The sequence below is a fragment of the Medicago sativa genome, chromosome 7 (assembly GCF_051527215.1).
Source record: "Medicago sativa cultivar Bolivia chromosome 7, Bolivia_mono, whole genome shotgun sequence".
Lineage (NCBI taxonomy): Eukaryota > Viridiplantae > Streptophyta > Magnoliopsida > Fabales > Fabaceae > Medicago > Medicago sativa.
Genome location: NC_140755.1, coordinates 20,783,128 through 20,810,781, shown reverse-complemented (window position 1 = coordinate 20,810,781; position 27,654 = coordinate 20,783,128). Strand labels below are relative to the sequence as shown.

General features: G+C 34.1%; 3 protein-coding genes, 1 long non-coding RNA gene and 1 other non-coding gene across 8 annotated transcripts; 2 read left to right on the top strand and 3 right to left on the bottom strand.

The window, feature by feature from the left end:
• The first annotated feature begins 438 nt into the window (after positions 1 to 438).
• Positions 439 to 545, top strand: LOC146904955 (small nucleolar RNA R71). The gene has a single exon (XR_015020753.1). It is a non-coding gene; the product is annotated as a small nucleolar RNA R71 (small nucleolar RNA).
• A 2,868-nt stretch (positions 546 to 3,413) lies between these two features.
• LOC146904954 (uncharacterized) lies at positions 3,414 to 5,113 on the bottom strand. Its single transcript, XM_085728403.1, has 2 exons — positions 4,630 to 5,113; positions 3,414 to 4,525 (listed from the first exon to the last, which is right to left on the bottom strand). The coding sequence occupies exons 1-2, from the start codon at positions 5,111 to 5,113 to the stop codon at positions 3,414 to 3,416; spliced, it is 1,596 nt and encodes a 531-aa protein (XP_085584529.1).
• Positions 5,114 to 6,665: 1,552 nt separating this feature from the next.
• On the top strand, positions 6,666 to 8,420 carry LOC146904953 (uncharacterized). Its single transcript, XM_085726974.1, has one exon. It carries the CDS (start codon positions 6,702 to 6,704, stop codon positions 8,274 to 8,276), a length of 1,575 nt encoding a protein of 524 aa, XP_085583100.1. The 5' UTR covers positions 6,666 to 6,701; the 3' UTR covers positions 8,277 to 8,420.
• Positions 8,421 to 12,352: 3,932 nt separating this feature from the next.
• LOC146904952 (uncharacterized) lies at positions 12,353 to 15,692 on the bottom strand. 4 transcript variants are annotated; one of them, XR_015018183.1, is made up of 6 exons: positions 15,194 to 15,692; positions 15,016 to 15,111; positions 13,621 to 14,272; positions 13,453 to 13,524; positions 13,244 to 13,355; positions 12,353 to 12,643 (listed from the first exon to the last, which is right to left on the bottom strand). It is a non-coding gene; the product is annotated as an uncharacterized LOC146904952 (long non-coding RNA). The 4 variants fall into 4 exon arrangements; XR_015018181.1 differs by having other exon boundaries at positions 14,096 to 14,272; XR_015018182.1 differs by having other exon boundaries at positions 13,134 to 13,355; positions 13,453 to 14,272.
• A 9,675-nt stretch (positions 15,693 to 25,367) lies between these two features.
• On the bottom strand, positions 25,368 to 27,380 carry LOC146904951 (beta-hexosaminidase 1-like). Its single transcript, XM_085724685.1, has 4 exons — positions 27,252 to 27,380; positions 26,801 to 26,860; positions 26,460 to 26,710; positions 25,368 to 25,747 (listed from the first exon to the last, which is right to left on the bottom strand). The coding sequence occupies exons 1-4, from the start codon at positions 27,332 to 27,334 to the stop codon at positions 25,572 to 25,574; spliced, it is 570 nt and encodes a 189-aa protein (XP_085580811.1). The 5' UTR covers positions 27,335 to 27,380; the 3' UTR covers positions 25,368 to 25,571.
• Between the last annotated feature and the right edge of the window lie 274 nt (positions 27,381 to 27,654).

The following is a 27,654-nucleotide window of genomic DNA, read 5'->3' as shown; positions in this document are numbered from 1 at the left end:
TAAAAATTTTGATTTTGTCGCATCCCTTGGTTGTATTGAGCATAATTCATTTGCTCAACACCATTAATAGCACTACCTAGTTGGCAATCAACACCAGCATGACCAGCTATACCACATATTTCACAAGAAGGAGTAGATGCAGAATTGATAGCACTAACATTGAATTTTTCAAGTTTTTCAGTTAGTGTATCAATTTTAGAAGCAAGGTGATCATAGTTAGAGACTTCGTGTATACCTGCCTCCTTTTTGGAGGGTGAAGAACTAGAGATGGCTCTCTCGTCGGTCCATTTGTAATGATTCTGAGCCATGTCTTCAATCAAGGCATACGCCTCCGTGTAATTCTTGTTCATAAGTGCTCCACCTGCAGCTGCATCAACAGACATCTTAGTGGTATAAGACAAGCCATTATAAAAAGTGTGGACTATAAGCCACTTCTCTAGGCCATGGTGGGGACAAAGTCTTAGCATTTCTTTGAAACGCTCCCACGCCTCATAGAGAGATTCCCCATCTTTTTGATTAAACCGCGTGATTTGGTCTCTAAGTTTAGCGGTTTTAGATGGTGGAAAGAAACGGGCAAGGAATGCTTGCCTCATCTGATCCCATGAAGTAATGGAACCGACTTCGAGGGAATGGAACCAAGCGCTAGCTCTATCCCTTAAGGAAAAGGGAAAGAGATGAAGTCTTACGGCTTCTTGGTTCTCCTTCATGGTTCCACTAATTCGTAGGAAAACAGAGATGTGAAGATTGGGATCCTCAGTGGGGGATCCCGAGAATTGGTTTTGCTGCACCAAGTTAAGTAGGGCAGGCTTGATTTCAAAGTTGTCATCCTCAACCGTTGGGTACACAATAACAGCTTGTGGCTCAGCCGTAGACGGCGTTGCATACTCTTTGAGAGTGCGATTGGCCATGTCGGTGTTATTTTGTGCTGCTCTCCTCCTTCTATGTAAGAACCTTTCGATCTCGGGTATGAATACCGCTTGATTTCTAGTTCTTCACATACAAGGTTGAGAACCCAAGAAGTTAACGATAACAAAAAAATAAAAAGTTAAAAATAAAAAGAAAAAGAGAAAGAAGAAGAGAGAATTCTAATCACTAAGAAAAAGCTAATTAAATTAGTTAACTCCCCGGCAACGGCGCCAAAAAACTTGATAGGGCCAAACCGCAAGTGCACGGCCTATCGAAGTAATAGTAGTAAGTAGAGTTATCGTTCCGCTAGGGAGTTGATCAATCCAATTAGCTTTTTTATAATTGATTAGAAGGGAAAGAAATAAGAAGTTTGGAGAGTGCAGTTTTTGAAGGTAAATAACAATAATATTAAAAAGCCTTGGGATCATTGGTTCATCATAATAACGAATCTTTTCACAAGCAAGCCTTAAACTTATAATTAAACGTTAATCCTAATTACTAAGGACAAGTTTCTCTTTAGCATATCACAGCTCCTCTCGAAGTCAGTGAGTGTATCCCTCCAACAATCACACCTATTCTCATGGGTGATTGCCTTTGGGACCCTTGAAGATCGAAACTTTATATGTCCCAAGGTTTGCTAGACTATTCTCATGTTTCGCAAACCTTGTCTAAATTCACTTGTTCGGATATCAAAGCTCCGCGTTCGCTTTATGAATTGATATCTATGATGATGAATTAACCATTATCAAACCCTCCGCGTTCGCTTCCACAGTTTGATAATAATTAATTCATGTTAAAACGGTGAATTTAGATTAGGAATTAGGGTAACAATTAATTAGGGTTTAAGACTTGGCTTGATCCGGATTACGTCATTAGACTTATCCAACGATCCCAAGACAAAGAAGTCTACTCACTCATGTTCATCGTAGACATGGGGGAAGAAGAGAGAATGCGATAAAAGTAAATTGCAAAGAAGAAAGTAAAACGAAATAAAGACTTTATTGAAATAGCAATTGAAATAAACAAAGTAAAAGATGATTGTTTATGGTGGAGAGCTACTCTATTTATAGCTTTACAATCGACTTAGAAACTAAGCAACTAAAAGGGTAAAACAGTAAAGCTGCAACAGGGTAACTTGGGCCCGAAGAAAAAGCAGCAAAAGAGGCTCTGGGAGGTGGCACGGCCGTGCCACATGTTGGCACTGGCCGTGCCAAGCTTCTGACTTGGTGGGAACATATTTTTGTCCCGTATCTTCGTATTCTTGCGCTGTATTTGCTCCAGTCCTCTTTCTTTTGCTCCAAGACACCTTCCACCATATATTTATTCCTAAAATAAAATAAAACATAATTTGAAGTAAAATATTCTAATATAAAATAAAATGCAATAAAACTAAATCAAATCTAAAATAAAACTAAACTAAATAAGGCAATAAATTATACTATCTATGACTCATCACTTTTTATTTTATTTTAGGAATGAATATATGGTTGAAGGTGCCTTGGAGCGAAAGAAAGAGGACTGGAGCAAATACAACGCAAGAATACGAAGATACGGGGCAAAAATACAAATCCCCCTTACCAGAAGCTTGGCACGGCCCGTGCCAACATGTGGCACGGCCGTGCCCGTCCCCAGAGTCCACTTTTGTTGCTTTTCTTCAAGCCCAAGTTACCCTGTTGCAGCTTTACCGTTTTATCCTTTTAGTTGCTTAGTTTCTAAGTCGATTGTAAAGCTATAAATAGAGTAGCTCTCCACCATAAACATTCACCTTACTTTGGCTTAGAATATTTCTATTTTCAATAAAAGTCTTTATTTCTTTACTTTCTTTCTCGCAATTTTACTTTACCGTTATTTTCTCTCTTCTTCCCCCATGTCTACGATGAACATGAGTGAGTAGACTTCTTCGTCTTGGGATTGTTGGGGAGTCTAATGACATAATCCTAAACAAGCCAAGCTTAAACCCTAATTTTATGTAACCCTAATTTCTAATCTAGATTCACCGTCTTAACGTGGATTAACAATTATCGAACTGTGGAAGCGAAAGCGGAGGGTTTGATAATCGTTAATCCATCATCCCAAACATCAATTCATAAAGCGAGAGCGGAGTTTTGATGTTGGAACAAGTGAATCTAGACAATAATTGCAAAACAGTGAAATAGTCTTTGCAATTATTGAGACAAGAGTAGTTTTAATCCTCTATGCATCTTCTAGTAATCAAGTCAGCGAAATAGGCTTGGTTGCTAGAATTAAACTCTCACCGGACTTTCATCGGAAAGGTGAGGGGCTAAGGGAAACCGGTCTTTAGAAATTAGTGTGTAAACCATGAAATTAGATGTTTAAGTCTTGTCAAGTGAAGGGTTTGTTATTATGACAAACCAATAATCCCAAGACTCTTTATTATTATTGTTAATCACTTTCAGCAATCAAACCTCCTTTTACAAACTTTCTCCTCTTCTAATCATTCTTTAAAAAGTTAATTAAGTTGAACAACTCCCTAGCGGAACGATACTTTACTTACTATTATTACTTCGATAGGCCGTGAACTTGCGGTTTGGCCCTATCATAAGGACAGGCAATAACCCCACAGAGGCTTCTGCAGCTGATCTGGCATCATACTCACGGACCCTGTTCCACAATTCTACTCCATGTTGAATATTTTTGCTAGGATGAACCTCCTGCTTCTGAGGAAAACTTTCAATCTGCTCCTGGACCGAAGTTAAAGCTCCATCAACCACGTTATAAGCTTCAGTATAAGAGTGCTCAATAGGTTGCGAACCAACAGCAACATCCGCAATATTAAGAGATGAATTTGAATGATCCGATGGAGTAATATCATGATGCAACGGTAAAGAAGCCAAATCCTCATGCATGCCAACATGCTCAACATTGAATGGTCTTGAAACACTTTCACGAGCACCCTTGGGACTCTTCTCCAGCTCCCTCGGGCTCACATGATCATGTTCCACACCATCTTGAAGCGGCTCAGAATTATCATCTATCACGGGGATCACCGACTCCTCCCGCAATGTCTGATGCATCTGCTCCACCCCGTCAGGCCGTAAGTCCTCACGCCTAAGAGGGGATGAGTGTGAATCACGCTCATTGGAATCAATGGGACTCTTCTCCAGCTCCCTCTGATTCACATGATTGTTTTTCACACTATCCAGAAGCGGGTTAGAGACAACAGTCACCGTGGGGTTCTCCAACTCCTCCCGCGATGTCTGATGAGTCTTCTCCACTTCTACAGAATGCACGTCAACGTGCGCTACAGGGGAAACAACCTTTTCCAACACCGGCATATTCAATGCTAACTCATCAGTCGTGTTACGTTCAATGTGATCAAAAACATTATGAAGCGGCAAACTGAAAGAGCTTGATGAGAGAGCTGAAACCAGCACTGCAGATAAATAAACCGAAATTGATTGAGTGGAAGTGCTGACAGATGTTGGAACTGAAATCGGCACTGCAGGTAGAGAGACCGGAATTGATTGATGAATAATGCTGACAGGTGTCGGAACTGAAGTAAATGGTTGCGGAACTGGGACCGTCGTCCTGGTAGTGGTAGTAACAGTGGAAGTACAAGGAACCCATTTTTCAGTACCTCCCAAGGCCGAGGTAGAAGCTGCACCCCCCCAAGATGTTTAGTGGGCGCCCCTGAATTTTCCTTCGTCGGTTGTTTCCCACGATCCATTTTTTCCTTAGCGGCTGTGGGGTTTAGCCACCTACAAGTTGAGATGCTATGACCTATGGAATAGCAATGATGGCAAAACAAAGGCCTTCTTTCATATTGTATCTCCACCATGAACGCAAAGCCATCACGCTCAACAAGAACCTCGTCATATGCTTTCCTCGATAAATTGATGTCCACTAAAATGCGAGCATAATGTCCAAAGGTGCGATTTCTAGTCGGCCCATCAATATCAATAGGTGTTCCAACGGCGCTTGGAATTTCCTTCAAGGTTCTTTCTCTCCAGTATTCTTGCGGTAATTCTACCAAACGGATCCAAAGCGAAACATGAGTTTGTTTTTGCACCAAGAGCTTGAAGTCTTTGGTCCATTGTGAGAACCTCAACAAACCAGGCTTGAGATTAACCGTACCTGCTGCCCAAATTTTCTTATAGTCATCCATCGATTCAAAATGAAAATCGTAGAAACCCTTACCAAGCGGCACCATTTTCCAACCTGCTGTTGTCTTCCAAATCTTCCCCATTTTATCTCTGAGTTCACGCGCAGATAAAGGCCTGTCCCCTTTGTTGAGAGTCAGCCGCGCTCTCAATACTTTCCTACAGTCTTATAATATTATGACTTTTTTATATAAACTTTTATTCAAAAATATGAATTCTACATATGAGTTTGCTTTAAAGGAGGGACCAAAAGTGAAGATGGAAAATATTTTAGGGACTAAAAGTTGAAGAAATTTTTTAGAGGCACTAAAACGAAAAGTTGACATATTTATAGGGACTAAAAACATATTTAACCCTATAATTTTTTTTTAAAAGATAGTTTTGTCATTTACATATAATATATACAGATATCATTCATGTATTTATATAAAATAGAATTATTTAGTTACTCAAGATTTACAAAAAATATATTGTTTATTTTGTAGTCATGTTGACTTTTTTAAGATTAATATAAAACTATTTAATTACTTATGTAATTTTTTTAATTATAAAAATTATAAAAATATTACAAAATAATATGAAAAAAATCTAATCGTTACATAAGACTAATTTTATCATTTAAATATATTTTTCTTGAAAGGTTATCATTTAAATATATATAATATATACATCCTCCGGTCACTATTATCAGCAATAAATGAACCTAAAATGTTAATTTTTGCTTATAATAGTGTCCAGAGCGTGTATATTATACTATTATGAGGTGTGTACCAGAACATGAATGATATGATAATTTTATTTAGAAAGAATTCATGATATGATACAAAAAAAAAAAATTATCACGTTTAGTATCATGTGCGTATCAGTAACATAGTAGGGTAATTGTTTATCTTGTCTATATTCTATCAAAGTATTATCTTGTTTTATCACATATCATGTATATCAACTCATGTGCACCAAACCGACCCTAAAAGAATCAAAGATTAGGAATGGAGGCCAAAGTCAACAATATGATACAAATTTTTTTTGACAATTAATATGATAAATTCTTAAAGTTAAAAGAAAATCTATTTTATTCAAGTCTTATTAAATATTTTAATTAAAAAATTTAATGTTGGGGTTAATATTTAATATAATAATAAAGAAAATTATATTAAATATGTCAAAATATTTGAAAAATTAATATTACTTTATTTTTATGTTTATTTATTATATAGAAATTGACCAAAGAAATTACTTATTAAATATTTTATTTAAAAAATTTAATGTTGGGGTTAATATTTAATATAATAATAAAGAAAATTATATTAAAATATATCAAAATATTTGAAAAATTAATATTACTTTATTTTTATGTTTATTTATTATATAGAAATTGACCAAAGAAATTAATAATAGTTTAATTTTATTTTTTTATTCAAATAAATTTTGATGGTAGGTCATAGTAAGCAAAATATGTATTAATTACACAGAGAGTGATTAAATCATTCCATTTACAGACCATTAATTTCTTTTTTATAATATTTTTCTTCAATTTCTTTCATTTACTTCGGTTACAAATCTTATTTATATATACATGTCTTATTTTATGTTGAGAATACTATGATATATAGAAAGAGAAAGAGAGAGTGAAAAAAGAGAGAGAGAAAAGAAAATACTCTCTTAAGAGAAGTCATGACTAGAATCAGAAAAAAGAAGATCACATCCAAATTGATTGAGAATAATACTCAAAGAAAGGCGCGTTATAAGAAAAGATTGAAAGGGTTGTTCACCAAAATGGAGCAGGTGACAATCTTATGTGGAATTGAGGCATGTGCGGTTGTGTTTGGGCCAGGTGATACAAAACCATCAATATGGCCATCTCCTACGGTGGCTGAAGACCTAATAACCAAGTATGAGTCAATGTCATTGGATGTACAATCGAAAAATAAGACTGACCAATTGACTTTTTTGAAGGATAAGGGCAAAAAACTTGAAGCAAGCCTTGCAAAGATCGAAAAAGAAAATGAAGAGACTTTAATGGGAGCTTATATGCATCAAATTGAAAACGAAGGTAAGTCTTTAGATGATTTTGATCATGATGTGCTGAATCGTTTGATTGCTTTTACACTTGAAAAAATTAAGATCACTAGAAAGATGTCTAGGCATTTAGAAAAGGAGATCTTGCCTCTTAATAATCCTCCTCCAACGTTGGCACCAATATCTTTTACTTTAGAAGATGGTGATGGGGTACATTCTGGGGTTAACATGTATGGACATGTTTTGAACCAACAACCCTTGTTAGATTTGGTCGAGAAAGTTGATCAAATGACCAGTGGTTTCAATAACAACCATGGAAGCAGCATGGAGATACCTCCACTAACAGATCTTAGTGGTGGTGGTTGTGATAACTTGGCTAATCAAGCCGATTTTGGCAATTTTGATAACAACTTTGATGGTGGCATGGGAATACCATCACCTGAAAATTCTAGTGGTGGTTTTTATGCAGCGTTTTTTCAAGATAATTTGCAAGATTTTGATAGTATCATGGAGATATCATCACATGAAAATCATAGTGGTAGTGTTCATGATATGTTTCTTCCTCATGGAAATCGGGGGCATTTTATTAACAATATAGATAGCAATATTGGGATACAATCACATGAAAATCCTAGTGGTGGTGTAGGTGTGTTGCCTCCTCAAGGATATTTTGGAGGTCAAAGCAACTTTCAAGGTTTTGATGACATTACAGGTAGCAATACAAGGATACTACCACATGCAAATCTGAATGAGAATGTTGATTTGTTGCCTCCTCAAGAAAATTTTGATGATCAAGAAAACTTTGGAGGTTTTGATGACAACATAGATAGCAGCATGTGGATACAACATGCAAATTTTAGTGGTGGTGATACATTGCTTCCTCAAGAAAATTTTGGAGACCAATTTAACTTTGAAGATTTTAATAACAACACTGGTAGCAACATGTTGATACCACCACATACAAATCATGGTGTTGGTAATGTTGATGTTTTGTCTCATCAAAGAAATTTTGAAGTTCACAGAAACTTTGGAGGTTTTGATGATGATACATGTAGCAACATGTGGAAACCTCCACATGAAAATCCAAGCAATGGTGGTGTTGATATGATGACTTTTCATCAAAACAACTTTGGCGGCAATATTAATGGAGATGGGATGCGGAGTTTTAATGCGAACTTTGTTGACAATAATTACAGGAACAACTTCAACCCTGGATTTCCTTCAGAATAAAATTTTGTTGTCATAATATTAGGATTGATGTTGAATTGCTTTATCATTTACTAGAAATTTTTCGAGAGTTAGATATTTATGGATTATCTAAAGTGTTGTTACCTTGATGTGGTTAAACAGTTTTTATGAATTACTTATTGTTTTTAAGGGTTATTTATCTCTTGTTTGTTTTTAAGAGTTATTTATCTCTTGTACAACGACTACATATTTCAGCAATATATGCAACTCATTTTTAAAAGAGCAACCATCTCGATGCATGCATCACTTTGACAAAAACAAATATTGATAGAAAGATTATTTTTGTTTTGATATTTTGTTCTTTACCAAAGTAAAATCCTTTATTAGTCAAGTAGGGACAAAAACATATCAAACCGACCGATAGAAACATATGACTCAACCAACATCATGTTAAATCATATTTTATGTTAAATTGACAAAGTCAAAACTTTTTTTAAAGTTTATTTAGCTAAAAAGACCAGTAAATTATAGGCCATCAAAATTTTTGTTTAGAACTACATGCCGAGACACTTGAGTAAATATAAATTATTATTTTTATTACTTTTAAATTATATTTTGTATTGTTTGTTAAACAATATAGTTTGTAAAATTTTCTATAATTTAAACATTTCGATCTACATCAATTACTAATGTGCTTAGATGTAATATTATAAATTATATTAAATATTGTGGTGAATTCGGCAACTCAAAATCACACCAATAAATTTAGATGTGTGTGACAAGTATCAATGACAATCAATAACTAAAATGACCACAAGCAACAACAAAAAATCTAGATCATATCTAACAACTAATTGCAAAGCACAAACCACAATCAAACCAAATATCAAACAAGATAAAGAGAATAGAGTATAGAGAACAACACACCAAGAATTTGTTCACCTGGAGGAGAGAGATCTCTCCACTTCACTGTCAATGAGTTATTTACAAAGAGAGATACAAAAGAGTTACAAGAAATTAGCTTCAACAAGCTCTCTAAGAACAAACCTAATTTCTACCATCTTCCTGAACCTCTTTCCGTGGCCAAGAGACTCAATGATTTTACTACCAAGATGTTTCCCAATACTAGAATCTAACCCCAATATTGTTTTGTGTGGTAATATGACATGTGTGTAAAACATGTTTTATTGGATCCGCACTACCGGTATAAAACATGTTTCACACACATGCCATATTACCACACAACACAATATTTTGTCATGTCCCAATACAATTTTTTTTAAATATATTTTCCATCTATATGCATCACTGTAAATTTCATCACCGAATATTATTGATCATTTCAATGTAACACATGAAGGAACCGTTATTGCACAGTAGCAGAGAGAAAATTCCGTAGAATCCACACACAATGAGGAGGATAGATGCATATATAAGTGTGATGGGCTGGGGATGAAGATGAACAAATCATGTGAGGAAGAAGACAAACAAATTGTGAGTGATATTAAACAGTTATTTATTATTTTAAATTAACTTAAAAAATGACATGGCGGAAATGTGGTTTTTTATTTGATGATAGTGTGAAAATAATTTACATTGTTATAGTGTATATTCTTTATCATATTGGTGTTATCTCTGCATTCATGTTTTAAGAAAAGAGGGACTTTGTTTTTTACTTTTTGACAAAAAAGAAGGTCGTGGTTCAGTAATTCATTTATCTAGAGACAAATTCTACAAAATGTGATGCCTTTTTTTTTATTTTTATGAAACAAAATGTGTAACTGTTACTCCTTGTGAAATGAAAAGATTACTACAAGCTTTTGAATATAGTCCCCAAAAGTCGTGTTTAGAAAAATATAACTAAATTTTTGTAATGTGTAATAAATGTTCATTCATAAAGAAGCTTAAGGATGCATTCAAGTAGTTTTAACACCACAGTGCTATAAAATCACTCCTAAAAAAGATAATAACAATCTAGCATGATCATTATCGTCCAGTTTTCAAATTTCTTCTTGTTTTTCCTCTTCATCCTCATCTTCCTTTTCCTCTTCATCCTCCTCTTCACATTCCTCCGCCTCTTCATCGTCTTCTTCTTCCACTTCACTTTCACAATCAACAAAAACATATTTCCCATTCTCCGTACATAAAAGTTCTCCACTCATGCAACGCTTCTTAAGATGAATACGAAGAATAGATGCATGATCAAATGGTAAATTTTTATCATATTCCCTTCTAATGAACTCGGAGATATCTTCCTCAGTCGAGCCACTTTTCTCATTCAACTCCTTCACTGCTCTCTTTATCAACTTCATACAAGCCAAAAAATTAAAATAACAAAAACTTTTTAGGTTTTATTAATAGATTCAAATCCATTTACATAAACAAAAGGAAATAAAGAAAGAGTTTATTTCCAACCGAGTGATAGTTAACGAGGGAGGAGAGGAGCGGACAGTGGATCATGTAGCTGGGTTCTAATGTTGTAATACGTAACAAGCGAGACTTCATCCTTTTTTTTTGGTGGTGGCTGGGGTTTGAACACCGGACCTTACATATATTATGCATTGTCTATACCAACTGAGCTAAACTCACAAGGACCGAGACTTCATCCTTTGATCTTGCATCATCGTGTGCCATTTTGTGTTTTTGATTGATCTATTAATATTGTGCAAATATTTGTATCAACAAGTACACTATTTATAGGTCTTGAGTTGAAGTGGTTGTTGGATTGGATCGATTTAAGTGGAAAATTATGCAAATCTTTTCTCAGATCTTGTTGTTTTACATCTTCCATTCAATTTCGTTTTAAAAATCTTGTTGTTTTACATCTTCCATTCAATTTCGTTTTAAAATTTAATCATATCCAATTCAATTCACGTCATGTTTGTTTTTTTAAGAAATTTAGGGCATGCTTGTTATCCTTGAATCTTTTTTTTTAAATGATTTGGTTTGTGTGGATACAAACTACTAATATCTTTTTTTTTTTGAGAGAAAACTACTAATATCTTTGAAAGTCTTTTTTTTAAAGATTTAAGGACCAATATCAAAAAATACTGAAAGTGTGAAAGTGCAGGGACTAATAATATTTTTAAATTAAAAAATAATGAATAAAATAATAATAAAAAAGTTGGAATTTTTTTTATCTTTTAATGTGCCACGTGGCGTAGAATGATTGATCCACATGGCACACCGATAATTTTGTTTTTTTTAACTTGGACTTATCAGAACTACCAATAGCAAAACTTTTACAAAGTACAGGGACCAATGACATATTTTAGCCAAACAAATAATATAAGCCACCCCCAACCCACCTTATTTATCTCACTCTCTCTCCCGTATTCCTCTTTCATTATATGCTCTCTAGCATCCTCCATCTAGGGGTGGGAACAGGCCAGGCCGTCTGACAAGGGCTATGACCTAGCTTATTTAAAGTCTAGCTCGGCTCAGCTCATTTAATAAAAAGGTCAGGATGAAGCTTTTTATAAAGTCTATTTACTTAAATAGATCAACCTAAGGATTACAAAAAAGCCAATTAAGTATGTTAGGTCGACCTACTATGCTTTTTATGTATAATATATCTTCCATTATTGATATTGTTGTTTTTTTTTCATAAACTCAAGCCTTCATATGATTTGATTATTTAGTAGCAGATATATTAGTGTGATTAGACATTCGTAGGATTTCGTTATTTAGTAGCAGACATATTTGTGTGCTTTATGCCTTCATAAGTTTTGGCCTATATACACTACAAAAAACGCGCATGGATTGCGGCGGTTTTTTCACTATTTTGCGGCGGTTTTTAACCTCCACAACATGTTTTGCGGCAGTTTTCAAAACCCCCGCTTATTCTAATCCCACAAATTATTTGCGGGAGTTTTGGCCAACCGCTGGTATTGCATCCAAAAAACCCCCGCAGTATGTCAACCATTTTGTGGGGGTTATTAACCTCCTCAAATACGATAATATTTTTTTTTTAATTTAACTGAGTGTTTTTATACTTTCGTGGTTCTTTATTTTTTTATTCTTTTTTCTTCTAATTTATTGGAATTGTAAATATCTAATAAATTATATCATTACACTCAAAATTCCAAAATAAATATATAACCATTATAACACATATGTAGTTAAAAATATTCATATATAATGAAATATCAAATGTAACAATACAACACATAATTTATAATAGCATAAAAGATGTCTTCCTCTAAAAGGGATATCATCAGAACTAAACTTGCAACTAATATTACTCTTGTTCAACTTCCCAAATAACTACTTGAACATCTAACCAAGTGTGATTTGATGTTTAATATAAACTATAAAACTCTAACATATAATCTTAATTATACTCTAAAAACATCAGATGTTGCCTCCACCAAACGATCTTCTTGCGTTCAAAGATGAATTAAGCTCGACTGAAATTAAAAAAGAAAACACTTCATTAGTTAAAATACTTGACGAAACTTCATCAAAAACAAAACAAAATTACAGCAGTAAACAAACACAATTACGAACCATATGATAATCATGTTCCACATTAAAATACTTGATAGACCATATTAAAATACTTCATAGAACCCTGCTAAACAATAGTTCTCAATTCTAAAACATGTCTTCGCTTGAAATAACAAGTGTAGAGTACCAAAGAATGTCTAACGCATATGTCGGAATATATATTATAACTCAGAAGATATGTACATTCTCTAAAAGAAAACACTCAACAAATATAAGAAAATGATTGGATTCAGCTTAGGCCCAATCAATGTCGTCTTGAATATACAGCTGAAAACACTCAACAAATATAAGAAAATGATTGGATTCTCCTAGGCTAGTATTATTATATTTCAAGATATAAGTAAGCATTCAATACTTGTTTAGAGCCTTCAGTTACTATGGTGTTCATACCTCATGTTTTAACTTAAACAAATAACGTTTGATGTGTTGCTGCGAAACTAGAATGCTTCAAATCCAAACATACAACCATAAACCAATTGTTTATTCAAATTTAACTTTACCATTGCAGCCTTTGCTGCATCATTTACAAATGATGCATTATTTGATTTCTGGGTTTCAAGATACAATTCTCCACGAGTTGGTTTGCATCGATTTTCTTTATTTTAACCATGACTGCATATTCATAAAAATGAGAAAATATAAGAGCTGAAATGCAAAATGAACTATATTATGACAAAATAAATAAAAGATGGGTATTGTGATTGCTAACCTTTCAAGATGGATTTTGACAAAGCAAACTAAAGTGGACTGCGGACCGAGTGAGCGTGATTGAAGCAAGATTCTGTGAACCAAAAAAAGATTGTAAAGAAACACAAATATGATTGTAAAGAAATAATTGGAAACATACTTGAAAAGAAATATGATTGTGATTGCTAACCTTTCACACTGGTTTCTAAGGATTTGTCCAACACAAAGTAACTATGAAAAGTAATTTTGAGAACTAAAAGGAACTCCTAACACCCAATCAGAATCAGAAACAGAAAGAAACTAAGAAAAATACAAGGCACTCCTAACCACCCAAATCACAGGGGAGAACAAGGCACTCGTAACCACCCAAAACTAGGGACCTCACACCAAACTTAAACCACACTGAAGCTGCAAAACTATAATTTTTGTAAGCATAGCAGAAAAGCATCCAATAAACACCAAAACAGAGACTAATTTAAGCCTTTAAGTCGTGTATTTGGTTCCAAGGAACCAATCTAAGTTCTGATAGTCTGATTGATGTAGATTCTGGTGTGAACTTGCAATTTGGCAAATGAAAATTGTGGGAAATCATTTAGATTCTGGTGTGAACATGTAGATTCTGGTGTGAACATGAAAATTGTGGCAAATGCTTGATTAGTGCTTACCTTTCATACTCAGAACCAATATCCAGCAATTTATCCTTAATAACTTTAGAGAGATGACTACTAAGAAAGTCCACGAACAGGGTTTTGAATGTGTGACACGTCTATACGAGATCCTTAAAAAATACATGCTTCCTTTGATTTGATTTATACATATCCCCTACTGTACTGATTAGATACCTGATCATAATCATAAAATTAACATCCAATAAGCAACAAGTCAAGCTGTCAAAGAGTCATCACATGGAGAAGAACATTGAAAAATGAAAACAAAAAGAAAAGGAGCTCATGCAAATTCTTTTCATACTACAAATTTATGCTTTAGTTAGTTTAAGAAAACTATAACAAGCTAATCATATTGCTGCTATTCCAAAGACCACAATGAAGTTTACAAGTTAACAAAAACCATAGCCATAACCATGTTCAACTAAAGAGTACAATCTTGAATGAATTCATAATGAATCCAAAAGAAAATCAAATAAGCCTTCAGGTGAATCCAATTACTCAAAGATTGAATTCAAATAGTAAAAACAAATAAAATATAAACAAAAAATAGCTACTAAATCCAGATCAAAGATCAGAACTTTCATTAACAATGTCTAAATAAATGATAGTATGGAACTTTGCCAAAGCATCTAAAGAGTAAGCAAGCATATATATGGACTTTGCCAAAGCATCTCTGGTATAATTTCCTACAGGACAAAGTATAGTATGGAACTAGAATAAAATAAGAACATTAGACTAGAGTAAGTAGTTGGAACTCAGTCTCTTATATAAATCAAAAACCCCAAATTAGAAACCCTAAAACCCAAATTGAAGGAGCACATGAATAACAAATCCCAAATCTAAAACGCTAAAACCCAAAATTAGAATCTAGCAGCAAACAAATCAATATTCAAAGATGGGTATTGTGATTCACTTACCTTTATAGATGAGTTTCGAGTGAGAAGAATGACTTAACATCCAAATTTTGACTGTTCCTAATCCCCATTTTTCATTGAAATCAACCACATCAAACCCTAAAATCATCAATCTCATTAAACAATTCAAAGACAGGACAATTGATAGAACAAATTGATCTATGGAAAAGAATAAAAATACCTTTATGAGGGAGAGGGTGATGGAGCGATGAGAGGGTTTCCTTCGTGACAGCGACGTAGGGTTTTTGAAAGGGTGAGAGTGAGAAGGGTTCCTTCATGAGAGTGAGAGGTTGCAGAGAGAATGAGATGAGGTCGATGAGATAAGATGGGATTTTGGTTTTCCATATAGTGAGTGAGAAGAGATTTCATGAACTGGAAGTGAGAAGGTTTTGGAGAGATAGAGAGAGAGTGATATTGATATGTTTATTTTCTTTTGTTTTAATGAAATAAAATAAATTAGAGGGAAGTGAAAAACATAAGTGCGCCATCCGTGAAAATCAAGCGGGATAAGTGAAAAAGCGAAAAAATCCCTTCAATTTTGAGGGGGTTTCAAAACCGCCGTAAATTGATTAGTATTTGTCACCACAATAAACTTGTGCGTCACTTATTCAACCATTCTGCGGGAGTTTTCTAAAACCTCCCCTAAAAAACCGCCGCAATTGAGCGCGTTTTTTGTAGTGATAGTAGTAGGCTGATAGGTGTTGCTAGACCTTAATGTAAAATAGACTTTTAAATAGGCTTTCAGACTTCATCAAACCTTTAAAAAGGTTAAGCCAGACCTTAAAAATATGTCTATGACGGATAATAGGCCACACTCAGACTTATCATTTTTGAAGTTGGTCAGACTTAGGCCTTACAAAGTCCGGTCCAGCATAGCTCATCTCCATCCCTAGCCTCCATCCCATTTCCTTCTCCCTTTTTCTTATTTTTTTTTTTATTTTTTTTTACAATCTTCATTTTCTTTCAAACCATAAAATTTCTTCTTCAAATTAAACACCCACAAAAAAATTATGCATCAAAGCAAATCTATCTTATAGTCCAAGTGCTATTTGGTAGAATTTTGAGGTTAATGTTTAAGCTTTGAGTAAAAATTAAAGAAGAGTACCCACTTGCGAAAGTTGTTCATTTAGGCTCTATGAGATAAGACGTTGAACGCTTCACATGCTTCTTTAGGAGTGTTGGAAAGTAAACTTAGTTGATTCTTCTTAACTGTGAGTTGATAACGATTATTATCTTATATTTTCACTATTAATATTATTGATATTTTGATTATTTTCTATATGTTAAAGTGTTTATTAAAATGGGGAACACACCCTTTGAATATTGTTCTTGTCATTGATACTTATGATCCCCATATATTTTCTCTGTTAAAGTCATAGATATTAATAGGATCACCATTTGAATTTATCTATGATTTATCGAGTAAAGGATTTGAAATTGAGATTTGGTTGCATATAATATGACATAAGTTTTGAGATGTTTTTTTTTTTTTGAAAGAATAAGTTTTTAGATGTTTGAAATATGGTTTTCGAGATATATACATCTTTGGAAATTTTTGATATTAATATGGTTTTGAGATATATACCTGTGATTTATAAAGTAGAATATTTTCAATTCAGTTTGGATTGTATGTATTTTGACATAATTTTTGAAGTGTTTTGAAATATGGTTGTAGTGATGTATTTTGAAAATCACAGTTATAATGACGACGACCTAGGTACTCCTAGTTATGTCATTTCAGTTAGGTAAAGTTAATATGTTAGATGCAGCCACCCTTATGGAAAGGTCATTATTAGAAGGAGAGGACTATCAACGAGATGTGGATTCCCTGATCGATAGGTTTTATGTGTTTTTTTAGTCGAGATAAAAGAGTTATATGTTAGATGGAGTTACCGCTAAGGGAGGCCACTCTTAGCAGGAAAGAGCTATCAACGAGATGGAGTTAGCTCTCGGTAATTATCATTGTAATTCATTTTCACTAAAGTAGAATTTTTTTATTTTTTTTTAAAATTGCTTATTTTGATCTTATTAAATTGTATATGATTTCTATAGTTTATTTCAAGTTGGTTATTTTGAAATAGTCTTATTCAATTGGATAAGTATACAAATTTGTGATTTTTCATGTGTACACTTGATTGTGGATTTATCATATTTTTACACGTCCAAAAAAATTATGCAAGGTCTGGGGTTCAAACCCCGACCACCATAAAAAAAAATTATATTTTTACTCGGTTACTAGATTTTTAAAATGAGATAAGATTTAAGAAAATAATCATTCGTGCCCTAGTGTGTTTTCCTTCTAGTTGGTGGTTGTTGTTGTCTCCTCACTAAGTCTTTGTTGTGACTTACTTCTTCATCTTCTATTTTTTCAGCCTTACAAGCAGTTGAGCAGTAACTTGTTAGCAAACTCAAAGTCTAAGCAATGTTACTCTTTTGGCAGCCTCCTTGGTTGGAGGCTCTAGGAATGTTGTATTTTGAGTGTTAAAAAGTATATAATTGTGTCTCTTTCAAATTTTGGTTGATAATAAAAGTTTATAAGCAGGTTATGATCTTGGAAATGTTTAAAACACTGAGGTTACTCTGTCAAAATTTCAATAAACATAATTTTGAATGGAAAGTTAGTTTCAAAATTGGAAACATTTGGCTTTTTATTGGGGTTTTTTTTTTTATATTTTATACTTTTTAAGAGTAACCCATTATATTAGTCCAAGACTTTATAACACACTATTAAATTTGTCCATGATATTTCAAAGAGGAATCTTTTTTTTTTTTTTTTTTGAGCAAATTTCAAAGAGGATTCTAACTCTATTAAATCCACCACCATATCACCAATGAATAAAATTGGAAATGCACCGCATACACTTCTTTTGTTGTAAAAACTTTCGAAATCAATAAGCCTTTAAAGTAATGGCTTTTTTTTTTTTTTTTTGGGTACAATTAAAGTAATGGCTTTATCAACAAAATAATAGAGTAAGGGACATGATAGTTTTGTTAAGAGTCCCAAACCCAAAGTTTTACATTATTACCTATTTCCTATGTCTCCCTCGGAACAATTTAATTAATACGTGACATGCATGATATATGTGCACATGCCACAAAATTTTAAGCCCATGCATGATATGTGTTGTGTTAATACGTGACATATGCATGATATACGTGACATAATTTAGCCATAAAACACATGATTTGTGTCTAGAAGTCCTAGCTCAACTAGAGGTGGGAACAGGTCAGGCCGTCCGACAGGGGTCTATGGCCTAGTCTATTTAAAGTCTAGCTCAGCCCAGCTCATTTATTAACAAGGTCAGACTCAAGCTTTTTATAAAGCCTATTTATAATTAAAGGGATTTACTTTTTCCACCCTGTGGGTTCCCTCGCGCGCCCTATTTTTTCCAAAAATGCCCTTGAGATTTCGGATTTTATAATCCGGAATGGTGTTTTCTTTTGTTAAAGGATGAAAAAATGAGTAACGGATTTTTCTGGATTTTGTAATCCAGAAACTTCAAAAAATAGGGCGCGTTACATGATGTTTCCGGATTACATAATCCGGAAACCCCCTAAACACCCTTTTTCAAGGTAAAACAGTTCGGATTATATAATCCGAAATGTATCAGCACGAATCCTAAACATGTTTGTAACATGGATAGCCATTTTAGGGACAATATTAATCTTCCTAACTCTCATCCTTCTGTTTTGGGTCGTTGTTACCTGTTCTTAGTCAAAAATCGGGTGTTCGGGCTTCTTGATCGGATTGCTCCGAAACTTCCCCAGAAAATCAGAAAAAATTCAAGGACCATGACTCCCCTAGAAGGGACTTCTTATGGGATTCCGCCCCTCAAAATCCAAAATTCCATCGTTTAGACCCATTTTTCATTTTTTAAAATTTTTCATATTCTCAGAAAAATCCGAAAAAAATTTGCATTTGTTTTATTTGATTTTTAGAATTTTTTGGTGCTATTTTTATATTTTTATGATTATATTTGACAGGTTTTTAGCATTTTTTTTTACTTAGTTTTTGTTATTTTTAAAAGCAAAACTCAAAACTGTTGAAATGTGAGAGTCTGATGGCTGATTATACATAAGAATTGTCCGGATTATAAAATCCGAAATAGTAAACATGAATCCGAATTTTAAAATCCGGAATGCACCAGGACGTTTTTGGAAATTTTACAGGGCGCAGGAGAAGGCCATAGGGTGGGAAAAGTAATTCCCTTAATTAAATAGGTCAGGCTAAGGCTTACAAAAAAGCCTATTAAACCCGTCGGGCCGGCCTATTAAGCTTTTTATGTATAATATATCTTTCATTATTGATATCGTTGAAGTTTTTTCTCATAAACTCAAGCCTTCATATGATTGGTTATTCAGTAGCACATATATTGGTGTGATTAGGCCTTCATAAGATTTCATTATTTAGTTGCAGATATATTCATGTCCTTTAGGCCTTCGTAAATTTTGGCCTATTTAGTAGTAGGCTTACATGTGTTGCTAGACTTTAGTGTAAAATAGGCTTTTAAATAGGCTTTCAGGCTTCATCGAACCTTTAAATAGGCCAGGCCATGCCTCGAAAATGAGCCTATGACAGGTAATAAGCCTGGCTCAGACCTATAATTTTTGAAGTAGGCCAGGCTTAGGCCTTACAAAGCCCGGCCCGACCTAGCCTATTTCCACCCCTAAGCTCAACCGACAAATGCCGAAATTGCAAGGACGGACGTCATGACCCGGGTTCTAACCCAGGACCTCACAGTTGTGTGTGAGTTTAATTTCAGTGGTTTACCACTTCATCTAAGACAAAAAAAAACATGGTTTGTTTTCCTCAATTTAAATGTAAACACACTTTTTTTATTGAATGAAATGTATATAGTGCAAACATAAATTACCACATAAATTAATTCCATTAAGAGATAAAATATAACATGAACAAAAAGAACACAACTTGGACAACTAAAACATCAATTGGTCATGGTTTTTTAAAGGATGGATCCATTTTCTTCTCAGAAACTGTTGGATTCTGTACTATCATCAGTGAGGACAACCGGCATATTTTGTTTTTGAACTATGTCATTGTCCAAAGAAAATTGTTGTATACACATTTGATAGGACTGAAAAACACATGTAAATTACTCAATTGCCCCTTGGCAGTTAACCGCCGAATTTGACTGGTACTAGCTGCAGTTAACTACTGAGGAAAACCTCGGCAGTTAATTGCCGTTGCGTTTCAGCTACAAATCTGTCAGAAGCTCTCTCATCCATTATTACTGTCATTTTACCAAAAAAATTCAAATATCTCTCAAAATCTCTCTAAAAAACCCAACCAAATCCTACCAAATTTATTCAACAAAATCACAAGTAAGTAATCATAAAGCTATTACATTTTAGTTGTAATATTTTTTTTTTTTTAGGTTTTGAGTAGATTTAAATTAGTTTAGTTTTTTTTTTTTTTTTGTAGATTTACATGTTATAATTCATTTTTAGAGTAGATGTTAGTTGATTAATTTAGTGAAAATGTTTGCATGATGTTTATGTTATAGTTTAGAATTTTAGGGTTATTTTTTATTTTGGTGTTTTATATTTATTTTTTTATTCTAGTTTTTAAGTAGATTTACATGTAAGAGTATATGATTTATTTCAAGAGTAGATATACGTTGAATAATTTTGTTATATATTACATTATTTTAATGTTTTTTTTAGGGTAAAACATTTTAGGGTTATTTTTATGATTTTTAGGGTTTATGTATAATTTACACTTCAAGTGTTTGATGAAATGTTTGAATGAGTTTTTCATTGATTGTTTTCAATTTCTTATTGTGTAGATTTAAAATAATGGCCGGGTGGATCGACGTTCATGCACAATTCAACGGCGGAGAACCTCAGAGGTTGAAGGTTCAGTGCCTTGGTGTAACGTTAAGAGGTCTCAGGAATGAACTGAATGAATTCAACCCCGGAGACACAAGGAGGGTGGAATACGTTCGGTATAAACGTCCAACGCTCGACGTGGGGAGAGTATCATTCACTTGGGTGTAATTAAAGAACGACGAAAACGTGGCGAGCATGTTTTGGGAGCACATCATGCTCCAGTGGATCAATATGCGGGTAACGTTGCTGAGATCAACTGAAGATATTATCAAGAGTCTGATTCTGCCAGAAGATCGTGATTAGGTAGGGAATGCACCTTCCAACTACAACAATTGTGTTCCTTTGAATGGCAGGACTCCAACATTCGACCGGCATTCCCATTGTTCCTTTCAAAAGATTAAATTCTTGTTAGGCTGGTTTAAATGAAGGTATTGAAGTTTCAAGGAATGGACCTCATTCTTTTGACACTTGAATACCGTCATTTAAACCAAACTTAACAATAATTTAATCTTTTGAATAGAACAATGGGAATGTCGGTCGAATGTTGGAGTCTTGCTGTTTAGCAAGTTTGAATTTACCTCATTCAAAGGTAAGATAATTGTTGTAGTTGGAAGGTGCATTCCCGAATGTAATGTAATGTAATGTAATGTACCTTTTTATTCGAATTTATTCAATACGCAATTTTTATTCGAATTCACGCTCTCGCAATTTTTATTCGAATTCACGCTGTCGCAATTTTAATTATTCGAATTCACGTTAAATTTAATTAGTTTTTATTCGAATACGCAATTATTCAAAACGGGACTTTAATTGAAATTATTCAAAACAAGATTTTTATTCAAAAGCACCATAATGTAGCAAAATGTGCGCGACATATTAAAAAAACATAAAAAAAATCCAAAACAATTAGGCATTACAAGCCATTACATTCATTCATCTTCATCGTCACACAAGTCAATCGGGTTGCCCGCTACAGTCCCTGGGGCACCTACTTTTGGTTGAGGACCAAAATAACATGTCCTCCTACTCCTCCTCAACCCTGACTGATTGTACACCGGCACCTTCAAATCCTTCTTTATGACGGAACCATCACATGTGATTTCGTGCCATGTCATAGGCGATTTTTCTTTCTTCTTCTCATCACCCTGAATGTTACCCTGATCCTTCTTTAATCTTCTTCTCACAACCACCACAGTCATCATTAGCGGCCACCCTTTCATCTTCCTTTTAGATCTGGACCTCCACCACCGCGCACCACCACCTTGTGTCGTTTTCTTTCTTTCATTCCAGATCTTGTATTCATCTATCATTCTTTAAGATTATTGGTGTTTATATGATTCCCATTCATTCTCAGATATAGTGGTGGTCGTTGTTGATAGTCATGTTGGTTGTGATGAGGATGGTGGGAGATAATGGTGGTAGGGAGGAGGATGGTGGAAGAATGGAGAAAGAAAAGCACATGTAGAGACAAGAGGAAGAATGGGATGTGGTGAATTTATGAAATTGCCCCTGTTTTAAGGTTGAAATACCCAAATTATCCATGGTAAAATTTACTCTGAATATTAGATATGCTAGCAACACACAATTTCCTTTTAGGTCAATCTGTATCAATTGTCATATCTTAGATGTATACGTGATTTTTCTTCTATTGTTACATTTCATCATGGATGTTCCTTAGTTGTTTAATTTCCTTCAAGATAACCTAGATGCTCTCATTCCTTGGAGACAGATATACGATGTTTAAGTATATCTCTCATATATCAGATTTGTGAAAACAAAACTCATATATCTCATACTTAGTTTTTTATTTTTCACATGTTTTACATGGTTAAAATCCAACTAATCAATGTATTTTATTTATTTATTTTTTGAATTTTTCATTATCATAGAACGGGTTATTTTTCTACAAGCACAACGAGAATTTTATGGGACAATTCTTCTTATTCTGCAATTATAGATGTTTCTAATATACGTCAAATGATAATAAATATCCAACATTCAAATGATCTTTTAAGTGTTTATATTTTTCACATTACTTGTTGTGCTGATATCATTATTCACTGTATTCTGGAGCAACCAGTGTTTCGATGCTTGTTATGCAATTGTTACTCCATAATACAGTGAATAATGATATCAGCACAACAAGTAATGTGAAAAAGATAAACACTTGAAATGCTATTTGAATGTTGAATATTTGTTATCATTCGATGGATATCAGGAACATCTATAGTTGCATAATAAGAAGAACTGTCCCATAAAATTTCCCTTCGAATATTGACCAACGGCCTAAAATGATATATCAAGAAACCACTCTCATTGTGCTTGTAGAAAATTAGCCATGTCTATGATGACGAAAAAAAATAAACAAATAAAATACATTGATTAGTTGGATTTTAACCATATAAACGTGTGAAAAATAAAAAACTAAATATGATATATGAGATTTTGTTTTCAAAAATCTGATATATGAGAAAAAGAGATACCTCAACATCGTATATCTGTCTCCACGGAGAAGGAATGGGAGCATTTGGATTATATTGAAGGAAATTGAGCAACAAAGGAATATCCATGATGAAATGTAACAAGAGAAGAAGAATCACATATGCATCTAACGTATGACAATTGATACACATTGACCTAGAGGAAATTGTGTGTTGCTAGCATATCTACTATTAAAATATTTGTTACTAGCATTCCTCGTTTTATATTATGGATAGTGTTTTGTTCAAAAAAATATTATGGATAGTGTTACGGTGAGCATATCTATTGTTTGTACCAATTAGTTTTTCAAAAAAGTGATTTTGCTATGTACGTTGTACTTTCCGATCCTTTAGGGGTATTTTACTCATTTTGTATGCGCTGTCATGTTGATATGAGTTGAACATTGAATTTACCTCGTCAAAATGGTCGAAATGGACAAACGGTTCATGGTGTTTGCATGAAGAACCAAAGTGTTATGAATTTTTGAAAAATGGTGTTTGCGTAATTTTTTTTTTAGACATAAAAGGAATTAAATTAAAATAGAAAAGGAAGTACAAGACTGGGGGTCAATGACCTGACCAGTAAACCACAAAATCAAAATACAACAATTTCAGTACAAAGTGGTATACAACGAACAACAACCCTAGACAATCACTGTCACGGACAATCCAGGGAATCCACGTATGAGCGCGAAACCGAATTGCAAAAAAACGTAGAGTGTGTATTCAGAGCTTTTAAATAGCGTATGGCTCGTCTACCAACGCAGAAACGACCCAAGATCCAGCAACTCCCATCAAATATCAGCAAGCAATAAACACCCTTTTGGGCCAACCAATCCAGTCGTAGTTCAGATCGAGGGATGAACAAACGACATAAATACAAAGCAGTCCACTGACGACGCATAAAGCAACCATAGCATATAAAGTCCTGAAGGTACAACATCAACAACTACCGTCAACACGGATCGTCTACGCACCTAGCCCTTTCGAGCAACGTCAGGCGAAACAAGTCTTGTTGAATCCAGATCGAGGGATGGTATCCAACCAAACATCGCACAAATGAACATAACCAAAACCAAATCTTAAATCCGGACAAACCAGATTCAAAATTTCAACTAAACCAGATAGTCAGAACAAGACCACCACCAATCTTGATCTTCCCGAAACAACAGAAAACAACATAAAATGAAAATAACAGCAAACAATCCGTCGGATAACCACAAGAGAAGACACCCGCCAGCGAAACTGCAACAACACAGTAACATCAAAGAGAAAAACCAAGAAGCATGACCAAAAAGCAGATCGGGAAAGACAAATCCACCACAAAACGACCCAAGTCGACGGCGGCACAGAGGTCATCGGAGACCCAACAGCTCTGACGAGGAGAACCAAGACCCACATATTAGAGAACAAAACGAGGGGTGGTCGCAGATTCAAAAGTTGTGGTAATGATATGTAGTGGTTGCAGATCCAAAAAGTACCACCGGCGAGAGCAAAGACGGCGTTGGACTACCCGACGGAACATGGAACAAGGGTGGTGAAGCCACGAGAAACTCGTTCACCACATGCGTGAGGCTACATGACGGAAAATGTGTTTGGATTAGAGGAGGAAAGGTGAGTGGTTATGGAGGTTACGGCGGCTCGGGTAGCAGGGGAGAGAACAGAGGAAAATGTTATGTCAGTGTGTGTCTAACTAGATTACAGCAAAATCAATTTACCTGTGTAATTTGTCACATACGAATACTGAAAATTTTTACAAGTTTACCATATCACACAAGTAATAAAATAACGACTTAAGTATTTTTCAGCCTTATCATTATTTACGGTGTCCTAAATTCATGCAATTGGATCAAAAGATAGATGATATCATTTTATGTGATTAAACTCGGATTTCTTAAGCAAGGTCTCAGGTTGAGACTTGTTGATAGAAAAAATGTGGTTGGCTGGGGAGACCCCACTAAAATTGGCTAGCCAAATTTCTCGGCGCGGTAATAGCATGGCTACCGAAAAGAAAGAAAAAAAAACTTCAGACATTAGAGCCTTTGAATTTATTTCTTACAGATATTACATTAACATTACAACATGACTGTTACCATCATTGGAGATATCTGATATACAATTACCATAGCTACTGAGCATTTGAGCACCAGAATGAAAATTCTAGCTCATTAACCAGGCAAAGTTACTTTCACAACAGGCTTTACAAATATAAATAAAACATGATATAAATTATTGATCATAGCATGAGCCTGTACCATCAGGTGCCCTTCTAGCATAATAGTTTGTGACAGGAGCAGCTGGAACCCCTCGTCTATTTAACAGACATCGGAAATGTTGCAACTGCGGCAATGCCGTTAAGGTAGCATTTCTTGCAGAAGTAAAATCTCTCTCACTCCACATGCGTTCTGTCAGAGACAATGAGTAGTTATATGTTTTCAGCTTATTTTCATAAGCTCTCAAGGATAGTTTATTAAAACAGCTTATGACATACATGAAAACAATTTGACTTTATTTTTTGTTATAGGGATAGCTTATTCATAAGCGCTTATATGATAAGTGCTTATGATATAAGCACTTAATTGAGTTGTTTGTTTATCCAAAGAGGATCCAGATTCAGAGGCTTGAATTTCTTAATTTCACACTTCTCCAATCTTTGAATTAAGTTGTTTATAAACAAAGGAATAATAAACTTAAGAGGCATATCTATATAAGAAAAGCGAGTGCTAGATTTATAAACAACACATTTATCATGCTCTAGAACTTGAGCAAAAGTATGCTAAAACTATAAATACTATCTCTGTCTCTAATTATAAGCATCTCTTAAAAAAATTGCCCCTAAATACAAGCTTCCTTTCATTTTTTTTTAGATATAATTAATCTGTTATTTTTTTTCAAATACACCCTTATTTAATATTACTACGTATCTTGGAAGAGGAAAAGGAAAAATGAAACGCTTATATATAGAATAAAACACAAAATGATACATAAAATTGACACATTAAATAGACTTCCAATTTTTCTTACAATATATGAAAAGTGTTAAAGGTACTTATAAATAGAGACGGAGTAGTAAAATACAAGAACAGTGAAATTATGGCGTAGGTAAGATATGCTTACCTGCAGCAGCGGCAACTCGAGGCCAAATTGTTTGCTGAACATTAGATGCATCAGCAGTCTCACCCCACATGCAAACTTCTCCTCCAAGTATAAGCTTTTCTTCTGATTCTTTGTGTATAAATTCTAGTGGATCAGCGGTATAAACCTCATCCCAAGGTACATCTAGATGGTCAAGATACCAGAAACCTTGGTTACTAAAAATGCATCTGAAACCTTTCGCAACAGCCTTTGCACAAACACCAGAGACCAACCTACATTATTTACCTTAAATACATTATTATGGAACTTTGATATTCGAATTTCGTACCACAATAAAACTACTTGTAGAAATAGGAACTCACCAGTTATGCACTATTGTTTCGGGATGAAGCTTTGATGGAAATGTATTGAAGGTTTCTTCCCTGTGAAGTTACAAAAGAAAATGTCACATGCAAATATGTTAACAAAAGAAAATATGGAAATGTATTGAATGTTTAGAAAACAGAATAATTAAATATAGTTCTTGATATGCTCAGCTATTATACTATGACCCTATGAAGCATCAATACAGACACAACTACCGATACGTAATCGCAAGTGTCATATCGTGTTGGTCACGTAATCACAAGTCCTATATCATGTTGGTGTAAGTCACTAACACGTGTCAGTCACACTTTCAATCTAAAGTATCAGTGCTACATACTGTCTAATACATATGCAAACTATAAGTGGCATTTGAAAGGACCATCAAGGACAAAATAAGGGCATAAATCAGTTTCTTTATTCAGATTGTCATATATATACTGATCATACCAGTTAACTGGAGTCCACTTTTTCGAAAGGGCCATGTCTTGAGTCTTCAGTACAAAGTATTCATAGGCATCCTTAGTGGTCATGTTGTGTGTCTGAAGCCTGCAATAAATAGTCAAAATTGTGACCAAGTCATTACTCATTAAGCATACAAAGTTTTACTTAAAATCATAAAATGTCATAATAAAATGTAATATAACAGATTAGTATAACAGATTAATATCAGTATCATTCCTTTACATGAGAAGTATTGCTCCAACAATCTGTCAAAATAAAACATAATTTCTCATTAATTAGCATTAATATCAATGGCTTCATTTCCAATTCCCACTAATAATACAAGATTTATTACAAAAAAACAAGAACATTTCATCAAACCAAACAAGCTCTTAAGATTTAAAACAAG